This window comes from Mustela putorius, unplaced genomic scaffold, assembly GCF_011764305.1.
Source record: "Mustela putorius furo isolate JIRA1106 unplaced genomic scaffold, ASM1176430v1.1 tig00004041_pilon_pilon_pilon, whole genome shotgun sequence".
In the NCBI taxonomy this organism is placed as follows: Eukaryota; Metazoa; Chordata; class Mammalia; order Carnivora; family Mustelidae; genus Mustela; species Mustela putorius.
In genome coordinates, this window is record NW_025422176.1 from 2,912,147 (window position 1) to 2,935,159 (window position 23,013).

The window sequence follows — 23,013 nt, forward strand, 5'->3', positions numbered from 1 at the left end:
ATACATACACGCACATTCAGAGTAAATATGCTTGCTATTTCTCAATTTTAAAAATCAATTTAAAATATGAAATTAGATAATTCAGTAGAATGTATTATTTCCTGATTTTGATATGGCTGTGAATTTACCTTCCTTTACCTGTGTGACACAGGTAAATGGCCCAGAGAACTCATTTAATGTTCAGTTTAGTAACAGGTTCAGTTTCCTCATTTATTAAACTGAGATAATAATGGCTAACTTGTAGGGTGTTCTGAGAGCTTAAAATAATGTATGTAAAACTATTTTCACATAGTATGTGAGTTACTAGGAGTAACTCATTCTAAATCTGGTGGTGACTTCATGAAATTTATCTTAGATTTTATTTTGAGACTTCTCTTTATCCCCACAGTCTATGAAAATAATTTTGGTACAGAAAAACTTTGGTACAGAAAACCATTCAAAACAGCAAGCCTGACTATCTCCATTGGAGGAAGGACAGGTTTATCTTCCACAATAATGTTAAATGTGAACACCTGGAAAGGAATAGATTACTTTTAAGGACCCATGGAGCCTGAGATACTCACATGTTTTATTGCACTTCACAAGTATACTTGGAATTTGCCTGGCACACAGATTTTTCATCTCATAGTCATCAAAGAATTTACTGATACACATTGCAAAGTTGTAACTAGGAAGCATTAGTAAGATACTATCTATGAGGGTTGTGGCATAGTGAGGAAAATCAAGACCTATGATTAAAAAAATGATAGATTAGCTTTTTAATTATAAGAAAATAAGGAACTTCCCATTACAACAAACTTCCCCAAGATGACTAAACCATTCATTTTGTAAGCCAGAGAATTACCAATCTAATACATTATCATTGAGAAAACATTAGTTATTAAGTCACTAAACTTGTTCACCTTGATAGCTTGTGGCTTGGATTTGTCAGTTACAGAGTTCAAGAAGAGACTTTTTCTAATGGTGTTTCCCTAGGATCTGCTTTCTTCCCTCTTTATGTGTGGGTCTGCTATTAAAATCCCCCATCTCTTGGCTCTAAGCCTTTCTACTCTTCTGTGTTCCCCTTCCAGGTTACAAAACAGAAAATCATGGGATTCTGAATCCCACTTTATTGTTGGCTTGTGCATTCTGAAATTTCTGGCTAGATGGGTGAGGTATTTGTAAGAATCAATAAGATTTATAAACCATTGGCCACACGAATCCAAAAGAAAAGAGAGAAGGCTCAAATTAATTAAATTGTGAATGAAAAGGGAGAGATCACAACTAACACCAAGGAAATAGAAACAATCATCAGAAGTTATTATCAACAGTTATATGCCAGTAAGTTAAGCAACCTAGTTGAAATGGATGCATTCCTGGAAAACTATAAACTCCTAAAATTGAACCAGGAAGAAACTGACAACCTGAATAGACTGATATCTAGTAACGAGATTGAAGCAGTGATCAAAAACCTCCCAAAACACGAGAGCCCGGGACCTGACAGATTCCCTGGGGAATTCTACCAAACTTTCAAAGAAGAAATAACACTTATTCTCCTGAAGCGGTTTCAAAAAAGTGAAACAGAAGGAAAACTTGCAGACTCTTTTTATGAAGCCAGCATTATCCTGATCCCCAAACCAGGCAAAGACCCAAAAGGAGAATTTCAAACCAGTATCACTGGTGAATATGGATGCTAAGATTCTCAACAAGATCCTAGCAAACAGGATCAAACAGCACATTAAAAAGATTATCCACCATGACCAGGTGGGATTCATCCCTGGGTTACAAAGATGGTTCAACATTTGCAAATCAATCAATGTGATAGAACAAATCAATAAAAGAAGAGAGAAGAACCACATGGTCCTCTCAATCCAGCATCCGTTTCTGATTAAAACGCTTCAAAGTAAAGGGATAGAGGGAACATTTTTGAATCTATGAAAAACCCACAGCAAATATCATCCTCAATGGGAAAAAGCTCACAGCCTTCCTGTTCAGATCAGGAACAGGAAAAGGATGCCCACTCTCACCACTCTTGTTCAACATAGTATTAGAAGTCCTAGCAACAGCAATCAGACAACAAAGAGAAATAAAAGGTATCCAAATTGGCAATGAAGAAAAACTCTCTCTCTTCACAGATGACTTAATACTTTATATGGAAAACCCAAAAGACTCCACCCTCAAACTACTAGAACTCTTACAGCAATTCAGTAATGCGGCAGGATACAAAGTCAATGTACAGAAATCAGTGGCTTTCTTATACACTAACAATGAAAATACAGAAAGGGAAATTAGAGAATTGATTCCATTTACTATAGCACCAAGAACCATAAGATACCTGGGAATAAACCTAACCAAAGAGGTAAAGGATCTGTACTCAAGGAACTACAGAACACTCATGAAAGAAATCGAAGAGGACACAAAAAGATGGAAGACCATTCCATGCTCTTGGATTGGAAGAATAAACATTGTTAAAATGTCTACACTTCCTAGAGCAATCTATACTTTTAATGCCATTCTGATAAAAATTCCACTGGTATTTTTCAAAGAGCTGGAGTAAATAATCCAAAAATTCGTATAGAATCAGAAGAGACCCCCGAATCACTAAGGAAATGTTGAAAAACAAAAATAAAACTGGGGGCACCACGTTACCCGATTTTAAGCTTTACTACAAAGCTGTGATCACCAAGACAGCATGGTACTGGCATAAAAACAGACACATAGACCAGTGGAACAGAGTAGAGAGCCCAGATATGGACCCTCAACTCTATGGTCAAATAGTCTTCGACAAAGCAGGCAAAAATACACAGTGGAAAAAAGACAGTCTCTTCAATAAATGGTGCAGGGACAATTGGACAGCTATATGTAGAAGAATGAAACTCAACCATTCTCTTATACCATACACAAAGATAAACTCAAAATGGATAAAAGACCTCAACATGAGACAGGAATCCATTAGCATCCTAGAGGAGAACATAGGCAGTAACCGCTTTGATATCACCCACAGCAACTTCTTTCAAGATATGTCTCCAAAGGTATTTTTTAATGTTTAAACAATTTTTATACCCCAGTGTTTATAGGGGCATTATCAACAATAGCCAAATTATGGGAAGAGTGCAAATGTTCATCAGCTGAAGGATGGATAAAGATGTGATATTCCATATATACATTCCATATACATGTATGTGGTTATATGGACTATTACCACAAAAAAGAATGAAATCTTAGCATTTGCAACAGCTTGGATGGAGCTACAGAGTATTATGCTAAGTGAATAAGTCAGATAAAGATAAATACCATGTGATTTTACTTGTGTGGATTTTAAGAAATGAAACAGATGAACATGAGGGGAAAGAGAGAGGCGAACCATAAAACAGACTCTTAACTATGTAGAACACACTGAGGGTTGCTGGAGGGGAGGTGGGCAGGGAGTATGGGCTAAATGGGTCATTGGTATTAAGGAGGGCACTGGGTTTTGTATGAAAGTGATGAATCACTAAATTCTACAACTGAAACAAAAAGATAGAAATGCTTGCAAAGGGGAGGAGTCAAGATGGCGGAGAAGTAGCAGGCTGAGACTACTTCAGCTAGCAGGAGATCAGCTAAATAGCTTATCTAAAGATTGCAAACACCTGCAAATCCATCGGCAAATCAAAGAGAAGAAGAACAGCAATTCTGGAAACAGAAAAACAACCACTTTCTGAAAGGTAGGACCGGCGGAGAAGTGAATCCAAAGTGATGGGAAGATAGACCCCGGGGGGAGGGGCCGGCTCCAGGCAAGCGGCGGAGCAACCGCGCACAAAATCAGGACTTTTAAAAGTATGTTCCGCTGAGGGACATCTCTCCAGAGGCTAAACCGGGGCGAAGCCCACATGGGATCAGCGTGGCCTCAGGTCCCGCAGGGTCACAGAAGGATCGGGGATGTCTGAGTGTTGCAGAACTTGTGGGTATTGGTACAGGAAAACCGGCTACAGAGACAGAGCCGACAGTAAGATCACAGCTCGGGGTTACCTTGAACCGGTCGCAGGCTCGGTGAGCTCGGAGCGCGGCCAGAGGTCAGGCAGACGGGAGTTACTGGGCATTGTTCTCTGAGGGCACACTGAGGAGTGGGGCCCAGGCTCTCGGCTCCTCCGGCCGGAGACCAGGAGGCCGCCATTTGTATTGCCGTCCTCTGGAACTCTACGGAAAGCGCTCAGGGAACAAAAGCTCCTGAAAGCAAACCCGAGCAGATTACTCAGCCCCTGGTAAGGGCGGTGCAATTCCGCCTGGGGCAAAGACACCTGAGAATCACTACACCAGGCGCCTCCCCCAGAAGATCAACAAGAAATCCAGCCAAGACCAAGTTCACCTACCAAGGAGTGCGGTTTCAATACCAAGGTGAGCAGCGGAATTCCAGAGGAGGAGAAAGCAAAGCACGGAACTCATGGCTTTTTCCCTGTGATTCTTTCGTCTTGCAGTTAATTTAATTTTTTTCTTTTTCATTTATTTTCTCTTCTGCTAAAATTTTTTTTAACTTTTACCCTTTTCTTTTTTAACGTTTTTTAAACTAGTTTATCTAAAATATATATTTTTTCTTTTTTATTTTTTTTCTTTATTCATTTTCTTTTTTTTAATTCTTTTTTCTTTCTTTCTTTTTGAACCTCTTTTTATCCCCTTTCTCCCCTCTCATGATTTGGGTTCTCTTCTGATTTGGTTAAAGCATATTTTCCTGGGGTGGCTGCCACCCTTTTAGTATTTTACTTGCTCCTTCATATACTCTTATCTGGACAAAATGACAAGACGGAAGAATTCACCACAAAAAAAAGAACAAGAGGCAGTACCGAAGGCTAGGGACCTAATCAATACAAACATTGGTACTATGTCAGATCTAGAGTTCAGAATGACAATTCTCAAGGTTCTAGCCGGGCTCGAAAAAGGCATGGAAGATATTAGAGAAACCCTCTCGAGAGATATAAAAGCCCTTTCTGGAGAAATAAAAGAACTAAAATCTAACCAAGTTGAAATCAAAAAAGCTATTAATGAGGTGCAGTCAAAAAAGGAGGCTCTCACTGCTAGGATAAATGAGGCAGAAGAAAGAATTAGTGATATAGAAGACCAAATGACAGAGAATAAAGAAGCTGAGCAAAAGAGGGACAAACAGCTACTGGACCACGAGGGGAGAATTTGAGAGATAAGTGACACCATAAGATGAAACAACATTAGAATAATTGAAATTCCAGAAGAAGAAAGAGAGAGGGGAGCAGAAGGTATACTGGAGAGAATTATTGGGGAGAATTTCCCCAATATGGCAAAGGGAACGAGCATCAAAATTCAGGAGGTTCAGAGAACGCCCCTCTAAATCAATAAGAATACGCCCACACCCCGTCACCTAATAGTAAAATTTACAAGTCTTAGTGACAAAGAGAAAATCCTGGAAGCAGCCCGGGAAAAGAAGCCTGTAACATACAATGGTAAAAATAATAGATTGGCAGCTGACTTATCAACAGAGACCTGGCAGGCCAGAAAGAGCTGGCATGATATTTTCAGAGCACTAAATGAGAAAAACATGCAGCCAAGAATACTATATCCAGCTAGGCGCCTTATCATTGAAAATAGAAGGAGAGATTAAAAGCTTCCAGGACAAACAAAAACTGAAAGAATTTGCAAACACCAAACCAGCTCTACAGGAAATATTGAAAGGGGTCCTCTAAGCAGAGAGAGCCTACAAGTGGTAGATCAGAAAGGAACAGAGACAATATACAGTAACAGTCACCTTACAGGCAATACAATGGCACTAAATTCATATCTCTCAATAGTTACCCTGAATGTGAATGGGCTAAATGCCCCTGTCAAAAGACACAGGGTATCAGAATGGATAAAAAAACAAAACCCATCTATATGTTGCCTCCAAGAAACTCATTTTAAGCCTGAAGACACCTCCAGATTTAAAGTGAGGGGGTGGAAAACAATTTACCATGCTAATGGACATCAGAAGAAAGCAGGAGTGGCAATCCTTAGATCAGATCAATTAGATTTTAAGCCAAAGACTATAATAAGAGATGAGGAAGGACACTATATCATACTCAAAGGGTCTGTCCAACAAGAAGATCTAACAATTTTAAATATCTATGCCCCCAACGTGGGAGCAGCCAACTATATAAACCAATTAATAACAAAATCAAAGAAACACATCGACAATAATACAATAATAGTAGGGGACTTTAACACTCCCCTTACTGAAATGGACAGATCATCCAAGCAAAAAATCAGGAAGGAAATAAAGGTCTTAAATGACACAGTGGACCAGATGGACACCACAGATATATTCAGAAAATTTCATCCCAAAGCAACAGAATACACATTCTTCTCTAGTGCACATGGAACATTCTCCAGAATAGATCACATCCTCGCTCCTAAATCAGGACTCAACCGATATCAAAAGATTGGGATCTGTGAAGTGTGTAAACCTGGTGATTCACAGACCTGTACCCCTGGGGATAAAAATACATGTTTATAAAAAATAAAAATTAAAAAAAAAATTGAAACTTAAAAAAAAAAAAAAAGATTGGGATCATTCCCTGCATATTTTCAGACCACAATGCTCTGAAGCTAGAACTCAACCACAAGAGGAAGTTTGGAAAGAACTCAAATACATGGAGACTAAACAGCATCCTTCTAAAGAATGAATGGGTCAACCGGGAAATTAAAGAAGAATTGAAAAAAATCATGGAAACAAATGATAATGAAAATACAACAGTACAAAATCTGTGGGAAACAATAAAGGCAGTCCTAAGAGGAAAATATATAGCAGTACAAGCCTTTCTCAAGAAACAAGAAAGGTCTCAGGTACACAACCTAACCCTACACCTAAAGGAGTTGGAGAAAGAACAAGAAAGAAACCCTAAGCCCAGCAGGAGAAGAGAAATCATAAAGATCAGAGCAGAAATCAATGAAATAGAAACCATAAAAACAATAGAGCAAATCAATGAAACTAGGAGCTGGTTCTTTGAAAGAATTAATAAAATTGATAAACCGCTGGCCCGACTTATCAAAAAGAAAAGAGAAAGGACCCAAATAAATAAAATCATGAATGAAAGAGGAGAGATCACAACTAACACCAAAGAAATACAAGCTATTATAAGAACATACTATGAGCTACTCTACACCAACAAATTTGACAATCTGGAAGAAATGGATGCATTCCTAGAAACATATAAACTACCACAACTGAACCAGGAAGAAATAAAAAGCCTGAACAGACCCATAACCAGTAAGGAGATTGAAACAGTCATCAAAAATCTCCAAACAAACAAAAGCCCAGGGCCAGACGGCTTCCCGGGGGAATTCTACCAAAATTTAAAGAAGAACTAATTCCTGTTCTCCTGAAACTGTTCCAAAAAATAGAAATGGAAGGAAAACTTCCAAACTCATTTTATGAGACCAACATCACCTTGATCCCCAAACCAGACAAGGATCCCATCAAAAAAGAGAGCTATAGACCAATATCCTTGATGAACACAGATGCGAAAATTCTCACCAAAATACTAGCCAATAGGATTCAACAGTACATTAAAAGGATTATTCACCATGACCAAGTGGGATTTATTCCAGGGCTGCAAGGTTGGTTCAACATCCGCAAATCAGTCAATGTGATACAACACATCAATAAAAGAAAGAACAAGAACCATATGATACTCTCAATAGACGCCGAAAAAGCATTTGACAAAATACAGCATTCCTTCCTGATCAAAACTCTTCAAAGTGTAGGGATAGAGGGCACATACCTCAATATCATCAAAGCCATCTATGAAAAACCCACCGCAAATATCATTCTCAATGGAGAAAAACTAAAAGCTTTTCTGCTAAGGTCAGGAACATGGCAGAGATGTCCATTATCAACTGCTATTCAACATAGTACTAGAAGTCCTAGCCTCAGCAATCAGACAACAAAAGGAAATTAAAGGCATCCAAATCGGCAAAGAAGAAGTCAAATTATCACTCTTCGCAGATGATATGATACTATATGTGGAAAACCCAAAAGACTCCACTCCAAAACTGCTAGAACTTGTACAGGAATTCAGTAAAGTGTCGGGATATAAAATCAATGCACAGATAGCAGTTGCATTTCTCTACACCAACAACAAGACAGAAGAAAGAGAAATTAAGGCCCTATGACCCAGAAATTGCACTACTGGGTATTTACCCCAAAGATACAAACGTAGTGATCCAAAGGGGCATGTGCACCCGAATGTTTATAGCAGCAATGTCCACAACAGCCAAACTATGAAAAGAACCTAGATGTCCGTCAACAGATGAATGGATCAAGAAGATGTGGTATATATACACAATGGAATACTATGCAGCCATCAAAAGAAATGAAATCTTGCCATTTGAAACAACATGGATGGAACTAGAGTGTATCATGCTTAGCGAAATAAGTCAAGCAGAGAAAGGCAACTATCATATGATCTCCCTGATATGAGGAAGTGGTGATGCAACATGGGGGCTTAAGTGGGTAGGATAAGAATCAATGAAACAAGATGGGATTGGGAGGGAGACAAACCATAAGTGACTCTTAATCTCACAAAACAAACTGAGGGTTGCTGGGGGGAGGGGGGTTGGGAGAATTGGGGTGGGGTTATGGACATTGGGAAGGGTATGTGCTTTGGTGAGTGCTGTGAAGTGTGTAAACCTGGTGATTCACAGACCTGTACCCCTGGGGATAAAAATATATGTTTATAAAAAATAAAAAATTTAAAAAAAAGAAATGCTTGCAAAGAAAAAAAAAAAACGAACAATTTTTAATCCAATGTATATAGTGTTTTAAGTGTGAGGGCAATTCACAATTTTCATTCCTTCATCCTTCTGAACATAGAAGTCTATACCGAATTTCTCATTGCCAAATCCAACAGTCTCTGTGTCACATTTCTTCTGTTTGTCTCTTCAAACCAGTACTTTACCCTTCTCCGTTACATTTTCTGTCCTGGGAACATTATCTGTGTAAACTAAGCAAAGGGACTTCTTTGCTTCCTGGCTTCTGGTTCGTCTAGACCCATGGGAAATGCTGGCTGGGAAGAGGGATGTTTCACTACTATGCCCATTTTGTGAAAAAATTTCAAGCTGTGAAATTTATGGTCTCTGCACTTTATGCAAGCTACACTTCAGTAAAAGGTAAAAATAAATATTATTGAAGAGCTCTGTGTTGATTGTCTTCTGTAAGGTGAAGATGATGGTAGCGTATGTTGCAATGGAATTTGCTTTCCTTGATAGCAGTGGGAATAACAGAATCCTAGAAAGGAGAAGACTGGTGGGATAACTTAACTACTAGAAAGAAGATAGGAAACATTACCACAACAAACAACAAGGACAGAATGGTAATCAGATTTTTTTTTCAACTATGGGAATGGAATTGATTTTCTAAGCTCAGTATCTCTTGCAGACAAATTTTATTTTTTTAAAAGATTTTATTTTTAGGAGGATGCAAGATGGTAGAAGTGTAGGGGACCTCATTTCATCTTAGCGGGATAATTATCAAACCATTCTGAACACCCATGAATTCAGCCTGAGATATATGAAAATATATCTGGGACTCTATGAGTAGAAAAGTGTTTGCTTTTTGCAAGGTAGGAGGTGCAGATACATGAATCTGAGAGGAAATATTGTAAGATAAATGGAGGGGGGAGGGAGCCTCCATAAGTTGGCTACTAGAAAGTGATACAGCCCCAAAGGGTGAAATCAGAACCCTTAGAAATCTGCTTTAGTGAGAGACATATCTGCCTGAAGGGGGCTCAGGAGATGAAAAGGGCAGAATTTTAAGTAGGTCCATGTGGTCTCAGGATTCCAGGAGTGACAGAACTAACAGGGGAGCCTGAGCCAAGAGAGTGCTCAAGCAGTGGAACTGGGAGACTGGTTATGGTCAGTGAGCCCAGGAGGGGGCTCTCAGCTTTGGTTGCCATATACCACAAGCCAGACCTATCGGGTGACTGCTTTCTGCCGGAGGACCCTGAAAAGGACTGGAATGTGCAGACCATCTGCCATCTCATGGGGAGGGTGAGCTGCAAATTGGTGTACCCATGACCAGGTAACCGCTCTCAGGGCAGTGGCCTGGGAAAGGACAGTAGGGTGACACTCAGCCATCCCCTGGGAGTGGTGGAGCAGGTATGCCACGGAGCCTGCAACTGCTCTCAGCCTCAGGGCACACAAAGGACAATAACGTGGGTCCCGTGGACTCCCCTGCAAGAGGACCTGGTGGGGGCAAACACCACAGGAGTCTGTGGAGTATGGCACACATAAAAGTGAAGACTGTTTGTTCCAGAGGGTTTACTAAAGAGGGGCGGATCATGATCTTTTGGCTCTGGGGCTGAAGTTTGAGGCACAGCACTTTTTATTCTGCTTCTCTAAAGAGGTGCAGAAAGCCTTCATGGAACAAAAGCCACACAGAGGATCAGCTCACCCCGAGCCCAAACCCCTGGCAAGGAGTAGTGACACTCCACCCAGGCAAAGACACGTGCGAAGGAGCATAGCAGGCCCCTCCCCCAAGAAGACCAATGGAAAGAACAGGTGCACAACTACTTTATAGATCCCGCAAGATTGTAAAACTCCAACACTAGGGAAAAATAGTATATAGAACCCGAGGAATTTTTCTCACCATTCATTTATCTTTCAGTCTAAAATTTTACATTTCTTTTTTTTTCTTTTTTCCATTTCAACTCGTTTCTTATTAACTCTTTGTTTTTAAGTAGCTTTTCAACTTTTGTTTTTTACATCTGGATTTTATCGACATATACTTCATTTTTTGGCCTTTTTTTTTTTCACTCTATTCCATTTTATTTTTGTATATATATATAAGTTTTGCTTTCTTTTTTTCTTTTTTGGGATTTAGTGTCTTCTAACATAGAGACAAAAATTCACCCAGGAACAAGTGGATCACCTTGCTTTGTCTACCCTGTGAGATTATATTCTCTCTTCTCCTCCTCTTTTTTTTTTTCTTTTTTCTTTCGTTTGCTTTTCTGTTTTGGTTTCCAACCACTTTGGATTTGTCTAGTGTGTATGTTGCTTGGGTCACTGTAGATATCTTTGATTCTGCTCATTTGCTAACCCATTCTTCTCTGGGAAAAATGACTGAAAGGATAAATTCAAAACAAAAGAAAGAACCAGAGGTAATGTTCTCTGCCCCATATCTTATGGATGTAAGTAAAATGTCCAGATGGAATGCAGGATTAATAATTAAGTTAATAGCTGGGCTTGAAAAAAGCATAAAAGACAGTATAGAATCTCTAAGTGCAGAAATGATATCAGGCCAAAGTTAAAAATGCTGTAACTGAGAGCATAACAAAAAGCATGGAGGACATGGGGAGTTAGAGAGAAGGGGGTTGGGGTAAACTGGAAGGGGAGGTGAATCATGAGAGACTATGGACTCTGAAAAACAATCTGAAGGGTTTGAAGTGGCGGGGGGCGGGTGGGAGGTCGGGGTACCAGGTGGTGGGTATTATAGAGGGCACGGATTGCATGGAGCACTGGGTGTGATGAAAAAATAATGATACTGTTATGCTGAAAATAAATAAATGAAAAAACTAACAGGGAGCTCAAGCTCCCCTGTTAGTTCTGTCACTCCTGGAATCCTGAGACCACATGGACCTACTTAAAATTCTGCCCTTTTCATCTCCTGAGCTCCCTTCAGGCAGATATGTCTCTCACTAGAGTGAATGAGGCAGAAGAGACCGTAAGTCATCTGGAAGACAGGCTGATGGAAAAGAAGGAAGTTGAGGAAAAGGAAAAGCAACTAATAGCCCATGAACAAAGGCTTTGAGAAATTAATGAAATATACCAATGACAGAATTATTGGGATGCCTGAGGTGGAAGAGAGAGAGAGGGGGCCAGAGGGTATATTTGAGCAAATCATAGTTTAGAACTTCCCTAATCTGCGGAAGGAAACAGGTATTCATGTCCAAGAAGTAGAGAAGACTCCTCCCAAAGTCAATAAAAATAGATCAACACCCTGACATATAATAGTGAAGCTTGCAAATTTTAGAGAAAAAGAGAATCCTGAGAACATCTCAAGACGAGTCTCCTTACTTACAGAGGGAAGAACATCAGACTAACATAAGACCTATCCACAGAAACCTGGCAGGGAAGAAAGGGCTGGCATGATATATATTCAGGATACTAAATGAGAAGAAAATGCAGCCAAGAATACTTTATCCAGCAAGGGTGTAATTCAGAATGGAAGAAGAGATAAAGAGCTTCCAGGACAGACAGAAACTGAAAGAATATGTGACCACCAAGACTGCCTTGCAAAAAAATATTAAGGGGGATCCTGTAAGTAAAGAGAGAGCCCAAGAGTAACAGACCAGAAAGAAACAGAAACAATCTACAGAAACAAGGACTTTACAAGCAATACAATGACACTAAATTCCTATCTTTCAATAGTTACTCTGAACATGAATGGACTAAATGCTCCAACCAAAAGACTCATGGTATCAGATTGGATAAAAAAGCAAGACCTACTGATATTCTCTCTGTAAGAGACACATTTTAGACCTAAAGACATCTCCAGACTGAAAGTGAGGGGGTAGAGAACCATTTACCATACTAATGGACCTCAAAAGTAAGATTGGTTAAAAATCCTTATATCAAACAAAATAAAATTTAAACCAAAGACTGTAATAATAGATGAAAAAAGAGACACCATATCATACCTAAAGATTCTGTCTGACAAGAAGATCTAACAATTGTAAATATTTGTGCCCTCAACATGGGAGCAGCCAACTATATAAACTAATTAATAACCAAAGTAAATAAACACATTGATAATAATATATTAATAGTAGGGGACTTCATCACCACATTCAGAGCAACTGACAGATCTTCTAAGAAGATCAACAAAGAAACAAGCGCTTTGAATGACACACTGACCCAGATGGATTTCACAGATACATACAAACATTCCATCCTAAAACAACAGAATATTCACTCTTTTTGGGTGCACCTGGAACTTTCTCCAGAATAGATCACACACTGGGCCATAAATCAGGTTTTAACTGATACCAAAAGAATGGGATTATTACCTGAATATTTTCAGACCACAATTCTTTGAAACTGGAGCTCAATCACAAGAGGAAATTTGGAAAGAACTCAAATACATAAAGGCTAAAGAGCATCATATTAAAGAATAAATGGGTCAACCAGGAAATTAAAGAAGAATTCTAAAAATTCATGGAAACTAATGAGAATGAAAATACATCTGTTCAAAACCTTTTGGATACAGCAAAGTTGGTCCTAAGAGGGAAATACATTGCTATACAAGCCTCTCAAAAAATTAAAAAAATCCCAAATACACAAGCTAACTTCACACCTAAAGGAGCTGGAGAAAGAACAACAAATAAGACCTAAACCAAGCAGGAGAAGAGAAATAATAAAGTTTAGACCAGAAATCAATGAAATAGAAACCAGAAGAACAGAATAGATAAACAAAACTAGAAGGTGGTTCTTTCAAAGAATTAATAAGATAAATAAACCTGTAGCCAAATTTATCCAAAAGAAAAGAGAAAGGACTCAAATTAATAAAATCATAAATGAAAGGGGAGGGATCATGACCAACATCAAAGAAATGCCAACAATTTTAAGAACATATTATAAGCAACTATATGCCAAAAAAAATTAGGCACTCTGGAATAAATGGATGCATTTCTAGAAATTTATAAGCTGACAACTGAAACTGGAGGAAATAGAGAATCTGAGTAGACCAATAACCAGCAAGGAAGTTGAATCAGTAATAAAAAACCTCTCAAAAAACAAGAGTCCAGTGCCAGATTGCTTCCCAGGGAAATTCTACCATTTAAAGAATAAATAATACCTATTCTACTGAAGCTGTTTCAAAAAATAGAAATGGATTTTCTATTCAAAAAAATAGAAAACTTCCACACTCTTTCTATGAGACCAGCATTATCTTTATCCCAAACCAGACAAAGATCCCATCCAAAAGGAGAATTACAGACCAATAACCCTGATGAACATGGATGCCAAAATTCTCACCAAGATAAGAGCCAATAGGATCTGACACTACATTATAAGGATTATTTTTTTAAGTTAAGAAAAAAAATAAAATATTATTCACTATGACCAAGTGGCATTTATTCCTAGGATGCAAAGGTGGTGCAACATTTGCAAATCAATTGACATACTGGAGCACATTAATAAAAGAAAAGACAAGAACCATATGATCTTTTCAACTGATGCAGAAAAAGCATTTGACAAAATACACCATCCTTTCTTGATTAAAACTCTCCAAAGTCTAGAGATAGAGGAAACATACCTCAATATCATAAAAACTGTCTATGAAAAGCCCACAGTAAATATCATTCTCAATGGGAAAAAACTGAGAGCTTTTCTCTTAAGGTCAGGAACATGACAGGGATGCCCACTCTCACCACTGCTGTTCAACATAGTATTAGAAATCCTAGCTTCAGCAACCAGACTACAAAAAGAAATTCAAATTGGCAACAAGGAAGTAAAACTCATTCTTCACAGATGACATGATACTCCATGTGGAAAACCCAAACGATACCACTAAAAATTTGGTAGAACTCAAACAGCAACTCAGCAAGGTGGCAGGATACAAAATCGATGCACAGAAATCAGCTGCATTTCTATACACAATGTAACTGTAGAAAGGGAAATTAAGGAATCAACTCCATTTATAATAGCACCAAAGTCCATAAGATACCTAGGAATAAACCTAACCAAAGAGGTAAAGGATCTATATTCTAAAAACTACAGAACATTTTTGAAAGAAATTGAGGAAGACACAAAAAGATGGAAAAACATTCCATGCTCATGAATTGTAAGAATAAACATTGTGAAAAAGTCTATGCTTCCTAGAGCAACCTACACTTTCAATGCCATCCCTATCAAAATACCATTGACGTTTTTCACAGAGCTGGAACAAACAATCCTAAAATTTGTAGGGAAACAGAAAAAGACCCTGAACTGCCAAGGGAATGTTGAAAAGAAAACCAAAACTGAGGACATCACAATCCCTGACTTCAAGCTTATTACAAAGTTGTGATCATCAAGATAGCCTCGTATTGGCACAAAAACAGACATGTAATCAATGGAACAGAACAGAGAGCCCAGAAATGGACCCTCAACTCTATGATCAACTAATCTTTGACAAAGCAGGAAAGACTATACAATGGAAAAAAGACAGTCTCTTCAATAAATTGTGCTGGGGGAAATTAGACAGCTATATAAAGAAGAATGAAGCTGGACTATTTTCTTTCACCATAAACAGAGATAAACTCTAAATGAATGAAAGACCTAAATGTGAGAAAAGAATCTATCAAAATCCTAGAGGAAGACACAGGCAGCAACGTCTTCTAACTTGGCTGCAGCAACTTCTTTCAAGACTCGCCTCCAAAGACAAATGAAACAAAAGAAAAACTGAACTATTTGGACCTCATCAAGATAAAAACTTATGTACAACAAGGAAACATGAATGGGAAAAGATATTTGCCAATGGCATTGCAGATAAAGGGCTTGTCTCCAAAATCTATAAAGAACTTCTCAAACTCAACACCCAAAAAACAAATAATCCAGTCAAGGAATAGGCAGAGGATATGAACAGACATTTCTCCAAAGACATACAAATGGCCAACAGACACATGAAAAAAATACTCCACATCACTTGTCATCAGGGAAATACAAATCAAATCCACAATGAGATATCACCTTACATTAGTTAGAATGGCTAAAATTAACAACACGGAGAACAACAAATGTTGGTGAGGATGTGGCAAAAGGGGGAATGCAATCCAGTACAGCCACTCTAGAGAAAAGTATGGAGGTTCCTCCAGAAGTAAAAAATAGAGTTTATGACCCACCAGTTGTACTCCTGGGTATTTACCCCATAGATACAGATGCAGTGAAATGAAGGGCACCTGCATCCTAATGTTCATAGCAGCAATGTCCACAATAGACAAAGTGTGGAAGGAGCCAAGATGTCCTTCAACAGATGAATGGATAAAGAAGATGTGGCTTATATATGCAATGGAATTTTACTCAGCCAACAGAAAGGATGAACACCTACCATTTACTTCGACATGGATGGAACTGGAGGGTATTGTGCTAAGTGAAATAAGTCAATCAGAGAATGACAATTATGTGGCTTAACTTATATGTGGAATATAAGAAATTGGGTAGAGGACCAAATGGAAGGGAGGAAAAAATGAATGGGAAGAAATCAGAGAGGGAGACAAACCATGAGAGACTCTGAACTCTGGAAAACACACTGAGGGTTTGTGGAAGGGGAAGTGGGTGGACAACCTGCTAGGAGAAATAGCCTTCAGTTCCACCTGGTGTCAGGGAAAATTTCAAGTTGATCTTGGGGCAAGAGTCCAAAGGTTTAAGTTACTAGGAGAGGAAACATTTAGAAATGAAATACATGCAAGACAAATGGGTAAAAGAGCTTTTAATAGGGCAGACTACTAGTAGAATCTATAGGTCGTATAAAGTGATTGACAATAGTACTATTTCAGAGAATGAGCTCAAGTATTCCCCATATGGAATACTACTACTCTTTGGAGAGCTGTGCAAAAGAATAAAAAAGCTATTTCTGGTTCATTCACTAAATTTCATTTTGTGGAAGGCCAAGGCATAAAATTAGGGAATGAGTCTGGAAGCCTCTTTTGGTGGGGTTCTGCCACTTAAGGCAGGGTTGAATAGATGAATGCAGTTCAAAATTCCTGTTTACAAGAAATTAGAAAGGAATCCTTTTAAAAAACAAATGAATCCTATTTCTGATAATCTCCAGTGGAGTCTGCTTTTCTTTAAATTTCATAATCAGAGAGGGAATATGGGAAATGCCTCTCAGGCCTTAAAGGAATAAACTGGTTTAATGATGACTACATTTGTTGCATAATTTATTATTTCCTTCTGAAGAAAATTCTCCTTAGGAGTGTCAAGATTTTGTGCTTCATTAAATTAGGGAAGTCATGCCAGAAAACCTTTCACTCTCATCTCCACACCTTACTCCAAAGTACTAATGATGATAAAAACTGAAGAACCATGTTCTAAGTGGAGACAGGGGTGGGTGGGATCAGCATACTCGCAACCTCTTTCTCTTTTCCTTCTTTCATGAGGCTAGAGTGATATTGAGTCCAGATCCCTTAAAGCCTTAAATTATCTCTCTTTCTCCCTTTCTCTTCCCCATTTCTTCTCTCCCTCCTTCTCTCATTCAATCTCTATCTCTCACATACCCAAATTTCCAAAAGCACAGATTTTTAGATTCCTGGAAAGTAAGTGTTTAGCAATTAATATTTTTATCCTCAAGCTCTTTTATCCTGATTTATTTAATGCATTTCTTGAATAAAGTGAAAATTTTGTAAAGTCCTTACCATATTGTTGTCTTATGACGTAAACGCTGATACTGAAAATAGTTGAAAAGTAGTTAAAGAGGGTGAGCTTGATGTAGGCAGCAGTACTACTAGAAAACAGGAAGCTTCCAAGATACATGAGAGGTACAACAGACCAACCATACAGCATAAAGATCATCATTGTGTCCAGAAAGTTGTAATTTGCAACAAATGCATCCAATCCGCAGTATGTGAACACTCCCTGAGACACAGAGTGCAGAGGTAAGTGCAAGGTGAAGGACAGTGGGCAATAAGTCAAGCCAGAAAACCTAGAAAAAACAGCAAGCCCTGCCTTCATTAGGAGATAGAACTATTCATTACTTCAATCACTTAACCCATTAAAAAAATAAAAGCCTTAGCTTATGAGCCTGAAGTGAACTATTTCTTCCCCAGTACCTCTTTTACATAAAGAAACTTTATCTATTTTTTTAAAAAGACTATTTATATGGGAGAGAGTACACATGAGCAAGAGTGGGGGTGTGGGGGGGCAGAGGCAGAGGGAGAAGCAGGTTCCTCACTGAGCAGGGAGCTGGAGTCAAGCCTCCATCCCAAGATCCAGAGATCATGATCTGAGCTGAAGGCAGATGCTTAACTGATGGGGCTACCCAGGTGCCCCAGAAATTTACCTCTTTTATTCATGTGTTCACCCCTTGAAACTATATAGCTGCTTTCTCTCTCTCTCACCCTCAAATATGCATCAAAACAAAAGAAGTTGCAAAGTTCACCAATGAGCAAAATCATTACATTAAAAGATGTAATACCATCCTTGCTTGCTCTTTATAGCATATCCTCAGGATCTAAAATTGGATCTCTGAGTAAAAACTAGCTCTGTTTTGCAGATGGAGCCAGCTTGGGTTTTGGGACAAGGCTGGGACATGCTGAACAGCTACATGGGAAGACTTTTCAAAGAAATATGTTTTCTCTGGTTAAAAAAATATGAAGGAGAACATTTCCATAATGAGGTTTCCACAATATATTCTCTGGCATAATAAGCCAGTTTCATTTCATAATAAGCCAGTTTTATTTTAGGATACAAATTATTGAATAGGAATTTCCTAGGTTGACATAGGACAATAAGCCTTCATGCAACATCAGTAACACTCACCAGTAGTAAGAAGCAGAGAATGCAGAAGCAGATGAGATCCCACAGAAAAGCAGAGAGCCAATAAGTAAGCACAGATACCCCACTCACAAACTGGATGTGTTTTGCTCTAGTGGTTCTCTCCATCACTGTCTGAAGGCCAAAGTTACCAACCACAATAGCCATGCCAAAAGCCAAACATATTACTATTTGTAATCCATTTGTAGGTCTACAGAGGATGAAATAAATGAAAGAAATTATGAAATATAAGTAGAAAATGATGATTTAATATCTATTTTTAAATGCACATGGCCAGATAACAAGGAATTATTAAGGATCAATTACAGTAACAGGAAAATCATACATACATTATGATATGACCATGAAGTGGGAGAGGTTGAGGCTTGTTGGAGGTTCTGATGGAAGCATTGAGGCCAGAAAGTGACATAAAAAGAACATTGTCTAACACTGCCAGTGATGTTGCAGCTGAATGGTATGCCTCATTATTGAACAAAATAGTAAGTATCATTTTGTTTTTTTCAACCTCAATGGAAAGTGCAATAATGGAGAAGTCACGAAACTCTTTGTTTTCCATTATATGTTTTGTTACTTTACCTAGAATAAAAGAAGAAATTGATCAGTAAGTCAACATGTAATAAATCACCTACTTAAGTTGGAGAGGAGAAAAAAGATTTTTCCTTGTATCTCTTCCCTTTCTAGTTTCCCACAATGGTTATTTCAAATCTTTGTTTCTCCTCAAGAATTCCACTCCATCACTAATCCATATAATAATCTCACCACATAGACTATAACTTGAAAAAACAGTAAATTACTAAGAATGTCTTGTTCTATTCTTGTCTAAAACAGACATGGGATGTTTGACATTATGCATTTGTCAATACTCATAGAATGTCAAAGCACAAAAAGAATTTTAATGTAAACTGTGGACTTTCAGTTAATAGAAGTATCAATGTTGTTTCATTCATTTAAAGAAATGCACTACACTCAAGTCAGTTGTTATTAATAGGGGAAACTGGAGGGTTGGGATATGGAAACTTTCTGTATTATCTGTTCAACACTTCTGTTCACCAGAAACTAGCACTTTAAAAAAGTATCTATGTATTTTGCTTACACCCTACTGTTGTGTTTGAGTCACTTTTCCTTTCAGTGCAGTCATCAGCATGGACTCTCTTCCTGCTATGGGCTGTGCTTATTCTCTGTGGTGTTAGTGGACTCCAAGGAGGTCAGGTCTGAGGGGGTATGCCAGCTGGCTAACTTGGGAGCAAAGAGATGGCATTAGGAAAATTAATGCTGGGCCACTAGTCCTATGCTGGATATCCTGAAGCACTATGGAAGCTGGAGGCTACACACCAGGGCTGCTGGGGCTGAGGTTGGGCAAGACTGGGCCTGGCAAGTGCTGACAGCTGTGAGTATGTGGCATGTGCCCATGGCTGGAGGCACATGGCTAGGCGCTGTTACACATGTGTATGGCACGCTATATCAGCTGTGTACCCAGCAGCTGGTTGGAGTGCATGCATGGTTTTAACAAAATTTACCTTGAGCTCAGAGCCTAGGCTAGGAAGCTTGGAGTGGGCTAGTCTTCAGGAGAACTCAGGGTGTGAGGCACTGCTAGCAGGTAAGGTAGCAAGTGTCTGTGCAGCCCCCTGATGCTTTCAGGTGGCTCTGTGTTCATGCTGGAGGGCAGGGGAGAAAACAGCGCCTGTCAGTTCCCTCATTTTTAAAGTTCTCCAACACACTCCAAAATCAGTATGAAATGCTATGTAAACTGACATTTTTATGTTGCCCCTCCATGCAGGTTGCTATCTCTTTAAGGGTGGTGACCAAGGTATGACTCAACCTTCTAGCTCACCCAGTGCTTAGTCAACAGACTTTTGAAGTGCCACTCCAAGGACCACTGTTTTCATAAACTTATGCAATTCAGCCCTTCTGGCTTTTAAAGCCCAATGTTATGGGAGGAGTCTTCCCCATGTGAGCGCCATGGTGTGAGGGTTCTCCACCTTCTCTGCCCATATTGCTCCCTCTCTGTTGCAGGCAGCCTCCCTCTGCCTTTCCGATCTTTCCAACCCTTCAGTTGCAGCTTCTTTATATTTACTTGTGCAGTTTGTTCTGCCAGTCTTTGGATTGCTCCTTGGTTCTTTGACTTGGTTGTGGACAATGTCTAGCTGAAAATGTGGGATGGGGTCCTCATACTCTGCCATCTTCCACTTTTTTTTTTCTCTCAGTCATGCTTTTCAACTACAAAATCTCTGGGTTTTGTTTTTTTTTAATTATTTATAAATATTCTCTTTGTGGAAACATAGTGACTATACTTTTCTTTAATTCTTTAAACATATTTCATTTAGTATTTTGAAAATATTTGTAGTAGCTGATTTAAAGTCTTTGTCTATTAAATTCAACATCTGGCCTCCCTCAAGGACAGCTAGTGGCTTCAGCACCCTTCCCCACCATGGGTCATATGGTTGTTTCTTTATGTATTAGCTTTCTGGGACTTCCATAAGAATGCACCACATAATAAGTGGCTTAAATAACAGAAATTTATTTGCCCTCAGTTCTAGAGGCTAGAAGTCCAAAGTTGTCGGCAGGGTTGGTTTCGTCTGAAGGCCTTTTCTCCTTGGTTTGTAGATAGCTGTCTTCTCACTGTGTCTTCATATGGTCTTTCTTCTGAGTATGCATGTCTGTTCCTAATCTGCATTTGTTATAAGGATACCAGTCATATTGGATTAGGACCCACCCTAAGTAAGTCTTACATTACTTCTTTAAAGAAACTATATCTAAATATAGTCACATTCTGAGATACTGGGGGTAGGATTTCAACTTATGAATTTTGAAGAAACACAATTCAGCCCAAAGTTCTTTCCTTTCTGTGTTATTATTTTTGTGGAAACTGGACATTTAAGATGATGATATCTGAACTCCCCTTCCCATCTCTTGTTTGCTATTATTGCCTTTTTTTTTTTTTTTAAACTTGTTGCTGCTCATTTGGTTCTTAACTTATGTGGATCAATTCTATAGATTCTGTACTGTATAGTGTGCAGTTACTTACTTCTCTGACAGACTTTAAAAATTCTGGCTTTTATTTTTAAAACAAGTTCCTAGGAGTCATTCTGGGTCAGTTTAATTTAGTAATCAATTAAAATATTTCTTTAAATGCCTAGTACCAGTAAGTCCTCCATTATTTGCCAAATGGATCTGTGTATAAAGGCACACGTCAAATTTAAGACAGTTTACAAGTCAGCCTCAACTTTTACTTCTTGTTTGGCCAGGTCTCAACATCAAATTAGAGTTTTCTGACTGGAGTCTTCTTCCTTAGGTCATTTCTGGTCATACACAGTACTATTCTGAGCCTTCTATATCCTCAGGAATATCAGAACTTTTAAAAGTTCATTTTGGTTCTCTAGCTCTCCAGGGATTCCTTCAAAGTTCATTTTTGGCCAGGCTCTTGTTGCTCAACTAAAATCACAACCTTAGCCAACTGTGATGATGTTACCAGCAGATTGTTACTGTTTTTATTAATGCTCTGTGGATAGGGATTTTTCCAAAAAAGCTGAGCCCTGATTCAAATCCAAGAGCAACAATTCCCTGGGAATGGAGTTTTTTTCAGGACTTCTTATTTTAATTAAATACTGACAGTGCTCTAGAGATGGGGCTTTTAACACCGCTCTAAATAGATCAGCTCTTTCAATCAACCTCAAGGCTTTTCGTGGTTACCATTTCATTGAGTTGAGGAAGGAGAGTGATAGGAATAGTTCTAAGTTAAAATGCCACAGACCTTACTCTTTTTAAAGAGGTTTGGTAGTTTTTTTGTTGTTCTTGTTGTTTCTTATTTGTTTGTTTTTTGTTTTTAGAATAGACACATTTTAGTTTGTTCTGTGTTTTGGTTAATTTCCAGTGTTCTTAATTGGCTGATTTATAAAACTGTTTTTGAAGTATCTTTGTTGCATTTGTGAGAGAAGGAGTTCATTCCATCATACCAAAAGATTCAAAATTTCCATTCACTAGATTTTTGGGTAATTTTCTACAAAGGAATAGATACAAATAAGCTACATAAAGGGCTTGCTTTTATCACTAAGAAAGATAATGCAGAGAAAGTGTTTAGTATGGTTTTTACCAAAGCTAAGCATTGAAAAAATTAAATATAACTATTTACACTACTCTTTAAAAATTAGTTCTGAGGAGACAATCTATTAAGTATTCTACCCCTTGTTTTTAAAAAATGAACATAGTATACAGAAGGGCAAACTTCAGATCATGGAATCATTTCACTTTGAGAGCCTAGAGAAACATTTTTGTATCTTGATCAGAATAAAAATTGTGTGCTAAATTTCTCACAGTATTGTGGCTCTTTAACTCATCCACTGAAAGATGATGCAATTAGCTGAAAGACAACCTAGAGCCAAATGTCTCCATTAGTTATTAACTTTTGTGGCCAGTTGTCTTGAAGTATACTTTTTTGTTTCTTGCTTCTGATTTAGCTGCCTCTAAGATACTGGTAATTAGTAGGAAAAGAAAGAAATGGGTAGCTAAATAGCATAGTTAAGTCCCTTC

General features: G+C 38.4%; 1 protein-coding gene across 1 annotated transcript in view; it reads right to left on the reverse strand.

Moving 5' to 3' along the window:
- Positions 1-23,013, reverse strand: part of LOC101693462 (phospholipid-transporting ATPase ABCA3-like) — a 181,217-nt gene that overhangs the window by 52,176 nt on the left and 106,028 nt on the right. Inside the window, exons 20-23 of the mRNA XM_045072708.1 lie at positions 18,816-19,062; positions 18,472-18,676; positions 17,349-17,568; positions 564-728 (exon numbers count right to left, since the gene is read on the reverse strand). Coding sequence (XP_044928643.1) covers positions 564-728; positions 17,349-17,568; positions 18,472-18,676; positions 18,816-19,062 — 837 coding nt within the window. The remainder of the gene's footprint in view (positions 1-563; positions 729-17,348; positions 17,569-18,471; positions 18,677-18,815; positions 19,063-23,013) is intronic.